Here is a 17,065-nt window from a genome sequence, read left to right on the forward strand (position 1 = left end):
CACTTCTTAGTTCCCAGAGCCTACAGACAGGCAGGAGTAGAGCAAGAGAACTGCCCCCATCTACCAGTGGTTTGAAGTGCCTTGGCAGCATTGGTTTTGAACTGACCCAACATAAACAAACACACTGAAATGCACAGTCTAAAGCATTAAGTACATACTCCTCTGCTGTTGATGGTCTAAAAAGATTCCAAACTCTTTATCTCATCTTTCCTAAATCAATTAGAGTAAAATATAGTGACTCACCACTGCACTCCAATTCTCCTGCGATGCAATAGCTGAAAGTTAAATTATAAACAAAAAAAGAAACAATCAAAAAGAGAAAGAACTTGAAATTTTTAACTCCTAATTATATACATCTCCTAAATTTAAAGCAAAAAATTGTCTAACAGTGAAGATGAAAACAGAACCAAATAAGAAAAAAATAAATAATTGTTTCCCCAAGAGCATGCTATGGATTCAAATTTGTTTTGTTTTTGTTTTTTGTTTTTCCCTGTACTGTTTCCTAATCTTTTCACTGAGGAATTCTTGCGACCTAAAAGAATGTTTGGAATCAAGCTGTAAAGTTAGTTCTTACATTTTCAGTTTCAGACACAATGTTTTTTGATGGACATGCTGCTCTAGTACAGACGTCCTCTTGAAAGCCTATAAACATGATCTTACATTTATAGAATGAGAACTTTCCTTTTACCCAAAACAACACAGTGACATTTTCTCTGCTGTCTTTTCCACTGATTTAACAAATCATTAGTCAATATGTGGATTTAATGAAAACACAAAATAACCAAAATAAGTAACATAAATCTGAACCTAAAGCTGACCTCATTTAGAAATAACAGAGTTAAAAATATATTCATTGATTCTTTTTCTTGTTTTCTATATAAAAATGTAAGAAACAGAACTATTGGACAGTTAGAGAACATACCATGTTCTCCCACAGTTATCTTGGATCACTCCACCAGCTGGTACAATATCATTATAGAAGCAGCTGCACTCAGCCAAACTGACGCACTTCATGGTGTTCTCATCCAGGTAGGGAGCACTGTCCGGGCATTTGGCGTAACAGCCTGTGTGTAAAAATGGCCCTCAGTTCATCTCTATTTGCTGAAACTCCTCAAACTGCATTATATATTTGTACACTTACTTCAGTGATTCCAAGAACCGAAGTAGATAACAGCATACTTTTAGTGAAAAACATATAAAATTGAACAGGATTCAGATTCTTTGGCAATGAAATATCAACCTGAGAACTTAGAAATTTCAGCTGACTTAATTTTTCTAAAATATTTCCTAAATATTTTAAGTGTTTTACTACTTTAATGACAGCCACGGTGTTGAACCTAACACAAGACTTGGATAGGTATGTGTCTTGAAACGTGAATGCCAATTCTATACTTTCGTGAATACCAATTCTAAATACTGTTTCATCGGATAGATGAAAATAACCGAAATCATAATAAAATGGGCTGAAAATATCCCAAAGCCTGGGATTTAACATAGATATGACTGTCAGAGAGTTTTTGTATCATCTTGTTTTCTTGCCACTTCTTTATTTTTATCTAAGATATGTAATGCTAAGAGTACTTTTTAACTGTGGGTATAGTTAACTGGCCTCCATTCAAGTGAGACTATATTATATGTTGCATTCTGCAATGATAGTCTCAACAAATACCTTGTCTAATGAAACATATAAAGATTGCTAGTAGGATGAGAGCACTATGTTCTCTCTCTCTCTTAGATAATTTATGTCTAGAGAAAATATTCTAATGCAGAAATATTAATGTCATAATAAAGATAAATAGCTATTCATTAAATTACAAAATGTAAGACACTGAACTGCCAGAAACTAACAACATTTCCCAGTTTTAAGATATCAGTATAATTTGCACCTTTTCGCCGATATTATTAAAATATGTCTTACCTTCTAAAAGTGCAGAAAATTTCTGGCCAATTACTCGATCTTTGCATGTTTTGGCAGTCACTGTGCCACAAGGTTCATAATGCCAGCTGAATTCCCCAGGTGCATTATAATAGTCACAGTAGACAGCTATGATTGAATTATATCAAATTACTTGCATTCATTATATGACAATTTTCAACTTTAATATTCCCAAGCATTTTTATGAGAGATTTTGAATGATACTAACAATAAACAGACCTAAAGTATATCATTCTGTCTTATTAAGTCCTTTGGCTGTATCCAAATTGCCGTATAAGCCAAAACAATTTTAAAAAAAGGAAGGGAAACTTATAGAATCAAAATAGCATTTAAAAAAAAGTCTCACAATAAGGTTGATTTTAGGAAGAAGAGTAAACATTAACTTTTCCAATTTTTGAGCTATTTTAGATCATACTCTACATTCATGGTTATAATGTCTAGCCTTAAGTGAGGAAAATAAATCTCTAGGAAAATTGGTCTTTTTAAATGTAAATAACAGTTCCCAAACGAGGTAACTATAATATAATATAATATAATATTTCAATATGTAAAGCTGTACATAATAGGCCAAATAAAATGCAGATTTAATTTCAACATTTCTCATTTGTCACATTTTCTCTTACAATACCTTCCTTTGGAAGAAAAAGAGTTGACTAATTTCTACTAAAGTTACCACATTTCACACATATCAAAATTCTGTTTATATTCATATTACAGTTTATCTTGACTAGAGCTCTATAAACATTTTCATGATGATGTGTGAGGACTTCAAACAAAAGTGATATGTGAGGTAAATATTTAAGAATATGTAACTATACTAAGATAGGTAGGCAGTTCATTGCTCATCTATGAATAAGAAATATTTTCCATCAATATTCAATCTTCCTCTGTGAACAGAACTTTTGAAACTAAAATTGAATTTGATGCACCATGTTAAGTTCTATATTTTCTTAAATAGGTATTTTTTTCCATCACTAACAAACATATTAACATGTTTTTAAGCCTGTTTATGTATGCCCAAGAATATGTATTTTCTAGAAAATATGAGAAGATTGATTGTCTCAACAAAACAATACTAATTATGGTTTAAAGAACAGCAACATATGAACTTCACTTACGACAGAGATCTGGTTTTCTCCATGTGACACAGACTCCAACTGCACTGCATGCCTCTGCATACATTGCCACAGCCGTGCAGAATCCCAGGTACTTCCCCTCCATGTCACAGGCACAAGCTTCTTCAATACACGCATCATAGTACTCATTGGGGTCCACCTAAGGAGAGCACAATACATGAGTCTCTGAGGGCAAAGCTTGTGCCTGTCATTGCTCTCAGGGCCCCCTACCTTGTTGTGACACTCTCTGAAGGTGCTGTCCCGAATGATCTCACACTTCCGCACGGCCCAGGCTTTACAGTATGGATTTGAGTCACATGGGAAGGTTTGAGCAACTGTGTCTGAACATTCTTGACTTGTTTTCCAACTATTTCCAAATTCCAGTGTTCCAGCAGCTACTGATGAGTATCTTGTGGTGAAATCATCCTTCAGATCACCATTGTTATTTCCACAGAGACCGCACACCTGACCCTACATAGATCAGAAAGAGTACTGAAAAAGTGCGTTATGCTAGAGATACATAGACAGATAGATTTAGATAGATATATGATAGAGATATTAAGATTGTATACAAGTTTATTTTAAATTCCAAATTTTGGAAGAAAACCAGAATCTGTAGATAAGCTTCTCCTCCCGTTTAATATAAGATGTCCTATATTGCAAAATGATCTAGTACTGATCAAGATAGATGCCTTAAGAATTAAAAAATAATTACATTCACTAGCTTCAAATCTGACAGGACTATACTCTTAGGTTCTTAGAATATTTGCTCTGAAAACTGCATTGATTCTATCTATACACCAAGCAACCAAATATGGCTAAAATAGAATTCATCAGGTTTATTGCATTTATTTTCCATCAAATTCTATCATCTTTGATCACATTTAATATTACATGTGAGATTGAACAAACATGTAGCATTGCTCTATAATAAATATTGCCATTCTCCCACTTTCTACCTTTGAACATGTCCTCTAATTCTCAGTAGCAAAACTGATTTCACTTCTACCATGCTATTTGCAGACTTCCCCAGTGGTTCAGTGGTAAAGAATCCACCTGCAATGCAGGAGAGTCACAGGAATCACAGGTTCAATCCCTGGGTCAGAAAGATCCCCTGGAGGAGGGCATAGCAACCCACTGCAGTATTCTTGCCTGGAGAATCCCATGGACAGAGGAGCCTGGTAGGCAACAGTTCATGGGGTCGCAAAGAGTCAGACATGACTGAAGTAGACTATCTCTCTGTTTGCTATTTGCTCTGTTACGGTATGTTGATATATATATATATATACATACACATATGAAAGTGATATACATACATTCCAGCGTGGATCCAGTATAACAGAAATTCTTGTATTTTTGTCCCAAATTATGGTTATTCCATTTAAAAATTTCAGAATCAAGTACAGGCCAACGGTATGAACAGAGTATGAATTTCCATTGAGTTCACATTCCTTACTTTCTGTAGTTTTGACTGCTGTGACTTTACCATCATGCAAGACAATATTTTGATCCTGTAAATTAAAATACAGACTTACTTACAGTAACATCAATCTTATTTGGCAGTTCATAATCCTAGGGGAAAAAAATAGTACTGTACCTGAAAAGCAACTATAATTTTTCTTGAGCATGTAAGTCCATCCTCACAGCACGGGACGCTTTCAGTTAAAATACGGAATGTGCCATTTTCACGACCACAATAATCCTTTAAAAATTAAATTTTAATAATAATTTATATCAGGAACATGGAACTCAATTACAATATTTGTATCAGACAAATATTTCTTAGACAGTGACACCTCATACTTAATAAATTACCATATGTTACATTATGGAATTTCCAAAAGACAGTGGTTATCTGTTACAAGTCTGTAGTCTTGCCTGAGTCCAAACTAACTTCTTTGATTCAGTTCTTTTCCCATTACTTCCATACAAGCTTAGAATTATACCATAGATGTGTATATATATATATATATATATTGATATACAAACTTGATATTCACTCAAAACTCATGCAAAACAATCCGTATTATGGAGCAAGCATGGACTCCAGAATCTGACAGATCTAGGTTTGCATATGGCATTTTCTTCATGTTGCTTAACCTCTGTAAATGTCAACTTCTTCATCTCCTTCATGCGGATAATAATATAAGCGTTTTATATTATAAATGATTAAATGTATAGATTCACTTGGAAAAGAAGCACTCATAAAATGGTAACTGTCATTGTTGCTGATAGTACTGTTGCTAAAATAATGACATCCAACATTTATTGAGGACTTATTATGTGCTCCAATATTTTCTCTAATTTGGTTTCAAGTAGGGGCTATTTCCATCATACAGTTAAGGAAACTGAGACACAGAGAAATTAAGGTATGTACCCAAAGTAAATCACACATCTGAGAAATGGCAGAGGCAGGAGTGAAATTTAGGCCTACTGGCTCCAGAATCATCATTACATTATACTATATTTTACTGCCTTCAGGAAACATATATGTGGCATTTTTTTTTAATTCACATTTTGAGAATAAAATTCCCCAGAGTTCATCTAATAATTATGAAGCAAAGAAAAATTGTTTAAAAACACACTTGTAATTACCTCGATAAATGAATACTGGCAGAGACCATCAAAGCTGTAACTTTTTCCATCAAAAGTTCTAACATGACCTTCCCCGTAGATATGACAGGTGGTTTGACATTCATTTTGTGTACAGTTCCAAGATCCTTTTATGCAAGTACTAGAAGAAAACAATGATACAATGTGGTAATTGTATCATGCCAAGATTATGACTGAACTCATATTGCTTTTGTAAAGAACTACAAAGCATACCAGTTTAACTTTTGCAGTTGTCCATTATATGATGTTCAACTTTTAATGCTGTATAAAATTTGTTTTTAAAATAGTTTTTCTAATTACATCTGACCATTATTTTTCCAAATATTCCAAAGTATGACTCCTTTCCCATAAAAATAAGAGCAGATTGTATACTTTCTAATATCCAAAACAAATAAAACAGTAATTCTTTATTATGTACCATTTGTTGCAGCCAACTGAGGTGACACTTCCTTGGTCATACTCTCGTCCACCAAAAGAGCAAGGGCAGTCATCAGGAAAGACACAGCTCCCTTTAGAATTTCGAACCATTCCTTCAGGACAGTAGCACCCGCGTTTGCAAGGCAAGTTCTCCTATAGGAGTAAATATAAAATATACACCATGAGGCACTAGTCTAAATTCATTGCATTATCAGTTGTATTAATACTTAATGCACAAATAAACCAAGTATACAGTTAGAATTAGCGTTTGACAAGTCAAAATGACACACAAAAATAATATGACCTTCTAATTATTTTTCTTTGATGTTTTAATTTCCATCTTCACTGAAACAAAATTTCTTTTAAAGTTTTCAAAAATCTAAACTCTAAACCATGTTACTTACATCAAAACTAGGTATGTTCCGAGTGCTACATGTACTATCAACTCTCCTCTGTGCCTTAGGATTCCTACAGTCAACATATTCAGCCCCTCCAGAACAATTCTCTGTGAGACAAAGGAAGTTGTTAGTCAAGGGCCTCTTGATCTGCTTATTTTAACCAAAGTAGATATCTTAAGCTTGCATCGTGATTTCAAAACTTACGTAGTGTCAAATCAATGGGAGTCTGGCAAAGAAGAATCCCATCTCTACAGACACTGGAAATAAAAGAAAATTATAAATTAAAATAAAGTTTCAATGACAGCTTAATACACTGTTATAGCAACTTTCATCCCTCATTCACAAACCCCCTGCTTTATCACGAATAATAAGATCAATGAGATACAGTCCCCCAAAAGATGCATGTGCATGTGCTCAATCATGTCTGATTCTTTGCAAACCACCAGGCTCCTCTGTCCATGTGATTTCTCCAGGCAAGAATACTGGAGTGGGTTGCCATTTCCTCCTCCAGGGGATCTTCCCGACCCAGGGATCAAACCAGTGTCTCCAGTGGCTCCAGCATTGGCAGGTGGATTCTTTACCCCTGAGCCACCTTGGAAGCCAAAAAAGATGCATAAAATGTAACAAATTATAAGATATAACTTGTATCTGTTATAAGAATGTACAAATAAGGTTATTATGGACATGCAGAAAACTAAATGAAAAAGATGGCTGGATTTTGATGGATAAGTAAGTTTCAACAGATGTTGCTGATAAGATGCAAAGCTGTGACAAAGGAAAGAACAAGGCATGTTCTGATGACTTGTTTGGATAGAAGGTAGGATACATAGGGAGAAGTGGTAGAAGTAAGTTATAACCAGATTTCAGATAGTCTTAAATGACATGCAAGTTTGTTTCTATTCTTTAGGCAACTGTCACCATAAAATCAGTTTTTGAGCAGCTAAGTGGCACAATCAGAATAGTGCTTTAGATATGACATTCCAGTGACAGTACCAGAAACATGACAGAGAGAGAACAAAGAATGGTCAGTTAGTTCACACAGCAGTATAAATAAGAGGTTTTAGAGATTTAAAACAGGATAATGCTAACACCATCCATAATTTGGAGGTGCTAGCCTAAGTTTTATTAAAAAGGTAATCTGCCGATTCTCCAGCATTTACTGGGAAAGTATTGTTAACCAAATCCCAACCAAATGTTTTGTGTACTTTGTTGATTAAAAGGAGTTGTTACACGTTCTCCTTTAAAATGACCAAATTATTATTATTCATTGCTAAATGATATCTTTTTAAAATTAATTAATTTATTTTAGTTGGAGGCTAATTGCAATCTTGTGGTGGTTTTGCCACACATCAACATGGAACTAAAGAAAAGAGAGAAGGTGCATCCAAAGATCTTTGGAATGACTGCTTCACTTTTGCAGTTATGTTTTTAAGAATTGCTATTTCTGTACATGAAATTAGAAATATAGATAAATTACTTTGCCCAAACTGCAGGAATCACAAACTCCTTATCCATCACAAAAAGTTATAGTTTTTCAATACCTCCCACCACCCTGGAACAAAGTTTTAATTCTGGAATATGGCCTGGCTACTTTCTTCTTTTCTAGCACAATCTTGTGTAACAACAACCGACATGTACAATACTATTTCCAGCATTTCCTACATTACTGCATTCTGTTTCCTTGACTGGAAGTCACTCTTCACACTCCAATTTTGTCAGGAAAAAGATTCATCCCTTAGGAAAACTGAAATGCTGATCTCTTCTGAGAAGTTGTGTGTTTTTTTTCTTTTTTTCTATTTTAAATCTCCTGAGGTAGCAACTGGCCCTTTCTGGTACCATATGATAGTACATAAGCCTCTTTGCAATAGTCTGCATGATGCTTACTCTGAGTCCAAGACAATGACCACTCATCTTTGCAACTCCAGTGCTTAGCACAAAGCCTGGCACATGGTAGGCATTTACTGAATAACTGTTTGTTGAACGATAAATGCTGAGAGACAACTAGGAAGCATTGCCTGTATATGAAATTGCTTTGCATTCTCTGTACGTAGCAGCTCCTAGAATATTTTGCTACTGTCATTTAAAACCAAACATGAGTGGGATATATTAGCAATGGCCATTACAGTGAAATGTACACTCCAGGTAATATTAAACTTTAATGAGAAATACAAAATTTAAAATGTGGCAGGTCTAAAGAAGATTTCATCCTAGCAAAAGACCATTTCTTTGAAAAGCAAAGTCTCTTGATTTTAAAGTCATAACAAGTATATATGTAATTTCCATACCATTTATTGTCATCAATATGGATCAGTTTGCCTGGTTGCATGACCTCATCATTTATGTAGCAGTCACACTGAGATTTTGAAACACAATTTCCTTCATTATTCTTGTACATTCCATCAGGGCAAGTGCATCCATCAACTGAAATGCCTTCCATATCACAGCTCTTATCTCTTTCTGACAATGATCGGCAAGAACTATTGCAGGTTTTTACGTTGTACTTGAAAACTAGGCCACTAGGACAAGATTGATCTGTTGGTATAGGGAAAATATGGTCAGCATGTAAATATCCAGAGTAACTAATAATCTTAATTCGACTTGATGTATAGTATTATAGTGAATTAACCATGAGTTATGAATAATAAAGGAAAAGGTACTTGTCCTTTTTTTCTGTCAGTATTGAGACACTGCTATAATGTTTACACATTCCATTGGAGATAAAGCCCATAAACAAGATACTTCACTGCTCTCAGGCAGCTTATATTCCTTAGGAAAAGACAATCGTGGTACGTGCTAAAAAGCAAAATAGGAAGCTCTGAGTGTGTATAGCTGGGAACCTGTCCATAGTGAAGAGGAGGGACAGATAGACAGCATGAAGATAGCCTAGAGAAAGGGAATTCTATATTTGGAGAACCGACTTAAGTTAGAAGAGAGGGGAAAGTGAAAGTGAAGTCATGTCCAACTCTTTGCGACCCCATGGACTGTAGCCTACCATGCCCCTCCCTCCATGGGATTCTCCAGGCAAGTGTACTGGAGTGGGGTGCCATTTGCTTCTCCAGGGGATCTTCCCGACTCAGGGATTGAATCCGGGTCTCCTGCATTGCAGGCAGACCCTTTAACCTCTGAGCCACCAGAGAACCCCACAGAAGAGAGGGGAATTCTTTCAAAGAGCAAGTAAGAGAATAGAAACTATAAACCTTGTAAGCAGTTTGGTTTTTAGCCTGAAAGCCATAAAATGCCACTGACTTGTTTTAGACTGAAATGTCACATGATCAGGCTAGTTTTATTTGGTTTTACTTTAAAGATTATACTGATTTATCTGTAGAAATTGAATTAGAGGGAACCAAGACTGGATATAATACATTAAGGCTGTATATTGTCACCCTGCTTATTTAACTTATATGCAGAGTACATCATGAGAAATGCTGGACTGGAAGAAGCACAAGCTGGAATCAAGATTGCCGGGAGAAATATCAATAACCTCAGATATGCAGATGACACCACCCTTATGGCAGAAAGTGAAGAGGAACTAAAAAGCGTCTTGATGAAAGTGAGAGGAGAGTGAAAAAGTTGGCTTAAAGCTCAACATTCAGAAAACGAAGATCATGGCATCTGGTCCCATCACTTAATGGGAAATAGATGGGAAAACAGTGGAAACAGCATCAGACTTTATTTTTGGGGGCTCCAAAATCACTGCAGATGGTGATTGCAGCCATGAGATTAAAAGATGCTTACTCCTGGAAGGAAAGTTATGACCAATCTAGATAGCATATTCAAAAGCAGAGACATAACTTTGCCAACAAAGGTCCATCTAGTCAAGGCTATGGTTTTTCCAGTGGTCATGTATGGATGTGAGAGTTGGACTGTGAAGAAAGCTGAGCGCTGAAGAATTGATGCTTTTGAACTGTGGTGTTGGAGAAGACTCTTGAGAGTCCCCTTGACTGCAAGGAGATCCAATCAGTCCATTCTCAAGGAGATGAGTCCTGGGTATTCATTGGAAAGACTGATGCTGAAGCTGAAGCTCCAATACTTTGGCCACCTCATGTGAAGAGTTTACTCATTGGAAAAGACTCTGATGCTGGGAGGGATTGGGGCAGGAGGAGAAGGGGACCAACAGAGGATGAGATGGCTGGATGGCATCTCCGACTCTATGGACATGAGTGAACTCCGGGAGTTGGTGATGGACAGGGAGGCCTGGCGTGCTGCGATTCATGGGGTCGCAAAGAGTCGGACACAACTGAGGGACTGAACTGAACGAACTAAAGAAATAAATCAAGAAATAAATATGCAAGGATTAAACAAACATGTTTTTTAGTCAGTAAGTCGTGTCTGACACTTTGTAACACTGAGGACTGTGGCCTGCCAAGCTCCTCTGTCCACGGGATTTCCCAGGCAAGAATACTGGAGTGTGTTGCCATTATTTAAAAATAAAGAAAATCATCTTTGAAAGAACCAAAAACAAATTTGTAAATACACACACCTAAGCTATACATTAAATTAAACTACATACTAAATTAAACTACATATGGATGTGAGAGTTGAACTATAAAGAAGGCTGAGTACCAAAGAATTGATGTTTTTGAAATGTGGTATTGGAGAAGTCTCTTGAGAGTGCCTTGGACTACAAGGATATCAAACCAGCCAGTCCTAAAGGAAATCAACCCTGAATATTCATTGGCAGGACTGATGCTGAAGCTCCAATACTTTGGCCACCTAATGTGAAGAGACGACTCATTAGAAAAGACCCTGATGCTGGGAAAGAATGAAGGTGGGAGAAGAAGGGCACCACAGAGGATAAGATGGTTGGATGGCATCACCAATTCAATGGACATGAGTTTGAGCAAGATCCAGGAGATTGTGAAGGACAGGGAAGACTGGCATGCTGCAGTCCATGAGGTCGGTTGCAAAGGGTCAGACACAACTGAGCAACTGAACAACAGCAACAAACTACACTAAACACACACACACACACACACACACCTGTTGTAAAACTGAGAAGAAAGTAATCTAAAGCCTCTATTTTGCTTACCACATAGCCCAGCTCTCCATCCTACCATGGAAGTTTCCTTCTCAGCACATGCTTTCACATAGTTGCCTAAAATTGTACACAGGCAATCTTGGCTATTTTCACAAGTACAAGTGTATTTTTTGCATTCCTTTAAAATAAGAAACAAATTTATATTATGAAAATATTCGGAACAGGTAAACTGGTATAACAAATCAGTTTATAGCCACTCCTCTTCTGGAAAATATTTTGTCCTTGAAACTTTTGGAATTATTTTATGTCTCAAAATATGCAAATTAGCAAATCAAATATTAACTGAGTTTTCCAAGAACTTAGAGAAACTTATTCAATATTTTCCTCATGTGGGGTTATTTTCTAGTCCCTCTTTTTTGAGTTGGTATATCTAACAATTGAATAAAGTAATATAATCCAATTTAAACTTAAATGTATGTGTTAATCTACTGAAAATGGCCGTTATTTGAACATTTTTAATATCTGATGCTTCTTTTAGTATTATAAAAATATTTCTCAAAAAGGGCTGTTAATGTTAGACCTTCACATACCTCATGATATGGTTTAGGGTCCACAATTGAATGGCAAGAAGCAAAAGGACCACTCAAATCAAGAAGAATTCCACAGTGCCTTTCAGCAAATCGTTCTGGAAGAAAATTAATGCACCCAACACTAGATTAAATACCATAATTTTTTAATTAAAAGAGAAAGTGTAGATTTTTAAAACTATACTCTGCTTTGTGTCTTTATTAGAACAATTGGTTTTTAAAGTGTTATGCTATAATTTATCATGCAAAAAAAACATGATATAATAATAAGAAACAAATCTTCATTAGCTTTGGACTTTTATATTAAATCAGTTAACTTTTTTCTAAAGTGCAATTTCTATATAAAATATGAATAAGGGAACCAGATTATTTGGGTAACTTTAAAGTACATATTTATGTTAAATTATGAAAGGTTGGTGCTATCACCCCAGAAGGTCAAATCAGTGTTTACCATTATCAATAATTAAAATACAATAATTTCACTTAGCTGCTTAACTGATACTTGGCAGATTTATCAATAGTCTTCTGTTAAATTAATTGAAGATAGAATTCACAAAACAACCATTTAAGTTAAAAATGTTTTGCTCGGTGGTTTGCAAATTCTTAAGGATGATGATCATGACTAGCACAAACATTGCTAGAATTTTTTTTAACTATTTGCTGATTGACTTTTAAAAGTGACCATCACCAAGAAGCAATCAAGGACAATGACTGAACCTATTAAAAGGACATTGAGGCCAATTATTCTTAAAATTCTGATAAACTTGCAACCAGGTATCAATGCTTTTGTGTAAATATTACTAACATCTTATTATTGTTTAATTTTCTGCATTTTATTTTATTAAGTTATATTTAAAACACTGAAAATTGAAAGAGTTATTTACATATCTCTCAAAAGTGTTAACATATAGTCTGCTTAACATAAATTGGCTTGGTTTCTTGTGAGATGTATATCTTTTTTTTTACCTATTCTCATTTTATTTTCATTGCAACACCCACAAAATAAAATAATGACAAAACCTTGAAATGTGCATTACCATACTGATGTTAATGCATTTATCAACTCATCTTTTAAATCAAAACAAATAAATGAAACTTCAAAAGGAGTCACTTTAGTAGTTTATAAACTGATTAGATATTTGTTTCAAGTAAGCAGATTAATTAAGAAATAACAAAATAACATTTCATTATAATATATTTTAACTTACCTTCCATTGCATTCCATTATTTATGAAAGAAGCAACATAAAATGAAGCATATATTAAAATCAATGACACTAGAGGAACATTTAGAGAAAGACTCGGACTCAAAACACTTGGATTACACCTTATATAGAACACTCTATCTAAATCTCCATATCACCATCCACATGAATGGGAATAATAACCTCATCCACATCCTTCACCACTCTTTGTAGAAATAAATTGAATTATCAATAATATGTATGAAAGTCCTTGGTAAGCTAAAATGTCAGCAGAATCATATAAGGGTACAGCTTTTCCACTAAAATCTCTATTTGGGGGGTTGGTATAACTAATATACATGATGGCAGTGGTTAGGAGACTGGATGTAACTACAGCTGTACCGCGAAGTGTCTCAACAATTTGGGTGAGTGTCGCTATTCAAAGAAATGATCCCTTCTACAACTATATAAAATAGAAATAATAAAAAGAAGTGATGAGTGAAGTCTCCTCTAACCCTATCATTTTAAAACTATGGAGAAAACTGTATACAGAGGAAAAGAATGGGTAGAGAAGACAACAGTGTCTCTTCCTCCCTCCATTCCCGAATGAGAAGCTTGTTTTCTAAGAGTGCCATCAGCTAGTCAAATTGTTTCTCCACTGTTCCCTCTAAAGCTGAAAAAGTTCACAAACACTAGCTGAAAAAGTAGATTATCTAGTAGTTTCATATTATTACCAGAATAAGTTTATAATTCCAATAACAAATATCTAATTACAGAGTTTGAGGTTCAATAAACATTACCTTTTTCTATACTGATGCATGAAGCAGTGCTAGCTTTAGGACAAGGCATCATTTCCCAAGAACTAGCAAATGCCTGAGATGTCTTTTCTAATATGTTTTGACTTGACATGAAATCATCCTCTGCTCTGTTGTTGTGGGAACCACAGAGTCCTGTAGAAAGCACAGAACAAATTTTAGCATCTTCTCACCTTTGGATTCATATTCAGTTCTTTGCTCAAATCAAACCACGTATGAGCCACATGAGAGTATGTTTTGGTTAGTCTTTATACATTTAAGTAAAATTTCATGACACATCAGGTTAATACTGCCATTTATAATTCCAGGAGCACTGAAACACCATTTGACATGAATATTGTTTTCTTCCTGTTTGTTGCTGTAACTTAACCTCCTTTGACAAGGCTTTAGAAAACATGCCTAAAGTAGAAAGTTTATGACTACACATTTTTAGTTTCATTGTGAAGAGTTGAATCATGTTAAGAGCTACCCGCTTTTCTTCTCTGGACCATTCTGACCCTTGAATTACATTTTTTTTTTGCCTATGTATAAATAAGTAAAAAATGTTCACTTGTTAAGCAAAAGTATCTTGCAAAAACTTAGATGGTTTTAAATGAGTAAATGTGGAATTTGCCAAGGTTTCTTTGTTTTGTTTGATATTTGTGGCAGTATGTAAAAACTGATTTCTGTGATAGAAAACCTCAGAAAAACAGAAAACCTCAGTAAAAGAAAGATAATCTATGAACAGAAAGACAAGTTGTAATACAACTTGTTGGAATGGATTTTCAAAAGATGTATAATATTTTCATTTATTCTTCCACAAATCAGTTTTAGTAACATATTAGCAAATTTATATATAGCATATATTATCAAATCTCACAATAAATCCTTAATTTAAAAACCTTAAGATGTTTAAATTATTGAAAACCATTATGAAAATAGATTTTTTAATAAATAAAGCTATCTATACTGTATGTTAGGTTATTTTACTGAAATATGGAAGGAAAGATTAAGTAAAAATGTTTTACAGTCTACTATTAATGGAGACAACTGAAAATTACAACAGATGGTTACACTAGTGCTTTGGAAATAAAAACATATCTATGAGGTATCATCTCATGCCAGTCAGAATGGCTTCTATCAAAGAGTCTACAAACAATAAATACTGGAGAGGGTGTGGAGAAAAGGGAACCCTCTTATACTGTTGGTGGGAATGCAAACTAGTACAGCCAATATGGAGAACAGTGGAAATTCCTTAAAAAACTGGAGATAGAACTGCCATATGACCCAACAAGCCCACTGCTGGGCATATACACCAAGAAAACCAGAATTTAAAGAGACAGGTGTACCCCAATGTTCATTGCAGCACAGTTTACAATAGCCAGGACATGGAAGCAACCTAGATGTCCATCAGCAGATGAATGGGTAAGAAAGCTGTGGTACATATACACAATGGAATATTACTCAGCTATTAAAAATAACTCATTTTAGTCAGTTCTAATGAGGTGGATGAAACTGGAGCCTATTATACAGAGTGAAGTAAGTAAGAAAGGAAAACACCAATGCGGTATATTAACGGATATATATGGAATTTAGAAAGGTAATGATGACCCTATATGCAATACAGCAAAAGAGACACAGATGTAAAGAACAGACTTTTGGACTCTGTAAGAGAAGGCAACGGTGGGATGATTTGAGAGATTAGCATTGAAACGTATATATTACCATATGTGAAATAGATGACCAGTCCAAGTTTGATGTATGAAATAGGGCACTCAAAACCAGTGCACTGGAACAACCCAGAGGGATGGGATAGGGAGGGAGGTGGGAGAGGGGTTCAGGATGGGGGAACACATGTACACCCATGGCTGATTCATGTCAATGTATGGCAAAAACCACCACAATATTGTAAAGTAATTAGCCTCCAATTAAAACAAATAAATTAATGTAAACAATATCTATAGGACTTACCTACAGTATCTGTGAATTGGTTAGGTGGCATAGAAACATACAATTGCATCACAGGAAAAATTTGAATTTGCATTTTTCCATGAAAGTATGTTTCTGCTTGAAGGTATGAGGAAGATGCATTGAAGATCTGTATTTTGTCTGTTAAAGTAATAATTTATATTAATAGCAATAATTAATATGTTAAACAGTTTTTATTTCTAAAATGCCTGTATACTGAATATATCTTTTAAAACAGAAACATTTATAACATAGTTAAAAATGGAATAAAGTAATGCATTTTACATTTATAATATTTTAAGTGATATCATTAAACTTACCTGAATAATAATAACCAAGATTTCCAAACTTGTCATTTGTGACTGTTCCATCTCTGTTGAACACGTATTTGTCAACTTGAACAGACTAATATTTAAAGCATATTGTTAGTTCATATTAATTTTCAATATGAATACATCTAAGTATAATATTAATAAATGAACCTAAAATTTTTCCCATAAAGCTTCACTGTAATAGACTAACTTATAAATGTCTAAAATAGTAAACATTTTTAAAGCATTTCTTATATCAATTCTTAAAGGAGGATTATAAAGGACTTTTCAGCCCTGATTTGTAGACGAGGAAACTATGACCCAAGAAGATAACTTGGATTTCCAAAGGTCAACCCACTTATAAGTAGCAAAGATCAAGCTAGGTACTCTCCCTCCCTATGTAGGTCATCTCCAATTAAAATGGTAGTTTCAAATACATGAAATTCTAAGCAAATATAACTGTCTTCTTAAAAGGGCCATAGATTTTAATAATCTAGTAAGTGGAAAAGGTTGACCTGTAATTAGCACCTTAGTTATGTGCCTATGTTAATTTCAATATTCGTAAGGATCCTTAGAGGGCTTCCCTGGTGGTTCAGAGGTTAAAGTGTCTGCCTGCAAGGTGGGAAACCGGGGTTCAATCCCTGGGTCGGGTTCAATCCCCTGGAGAAGGAAATGGCAACCCACTCCAGTATTCTTGACTGGAGAATCCCATGGACAGAGGAGCCTGGTAGGTTACAGTCCATGAGGTCGCAAAGACTCGGACAC

At 34.9% G+C, this 17,065-nt stretch overlaps 1 protein-coding gene across 2 annotated transcripts in view; it reads right to left on the reverse strand.

Annotated features, from left to right (window-relative positions):
• Positions 1-17,065, reverse strand: part of MUC19 (mucin-19-like) — a 71,010-nt gene that overhangs the window by 21,915 nt on the left and 32,030 nt on the right. For both annotated transcript variants that reach the window (XM_059886926.1, XM_059886927.1), the window contains exons 21-37: positions 16,310-16,394; positions 15,993-16,130; positions 14,028-14,177; positions 12,048-12,142; positions 11,509-11,635; positions 8,765-9,011; positions 6,684-6,736; positions 6,486-6,586; positions 6,083-6,234; positions 5,647-5,785; positions 4,649-4,753; positions 4,368-4,562; positions 3,283-3,522; positions 3,055-3,211; positions 1,919-2,044; positions 923-1,064; positions 244-275 (exon numbers count right to left, since the gene is read on the reverse strand). In XM_059886926.1, the coding sequence (XP_059742909.1) occupies positions 244-275; positions 923-1,064; positions 1,919-2,044; positions 3,055-3,211; positions 3,283-3,522; positions 4,368-4,562; positions 4,649-4,753; positions 5,647-5,785; positions 6,083-6,234; positions 6,486-6,586; positions 6,684-6,736; positions 8,765-9,011; positions 11,509-11,635; positions 12,048-12,142; positions 14,028-14,177; positions 15,993-16,130; positions 16,310-16,394 (2,284 nt within the window). The remainder of the gene's footprint in view (positions 1-243; positions 276-922; positions 1,065-1,918; positions 2,045-3,054; positions 3,212-3,282; positions 3,523-4,367; positions 4,563-4,648; positions 4,754-5,646; positions 5,786-6,082; positions 6,235-6,485; positions 6,587-6,683; positions 6,737-8,764; positions 9,012-11,508; positions 11,636-12,047; positions 12,143-14,027; positions 14,178-15,992; positions 16,131-16,309; positions 16,395-17,065) is intronic.

This window comes from Bos taurus, chromosome 5 (assembly GCF_002263795.3).
Source record: "Bos taurus isolate L1 Dominette 01449 registration number 42190680 breed Hereford chromosome 5, ARS-UCD2.0, whole genome shotgun sequence".
Lineage (NCBI taxonomy): Eukaryota > Metazoa > Chordata > Mammalia > Artiodactyla > Bovidae > Bos > Bos taurus.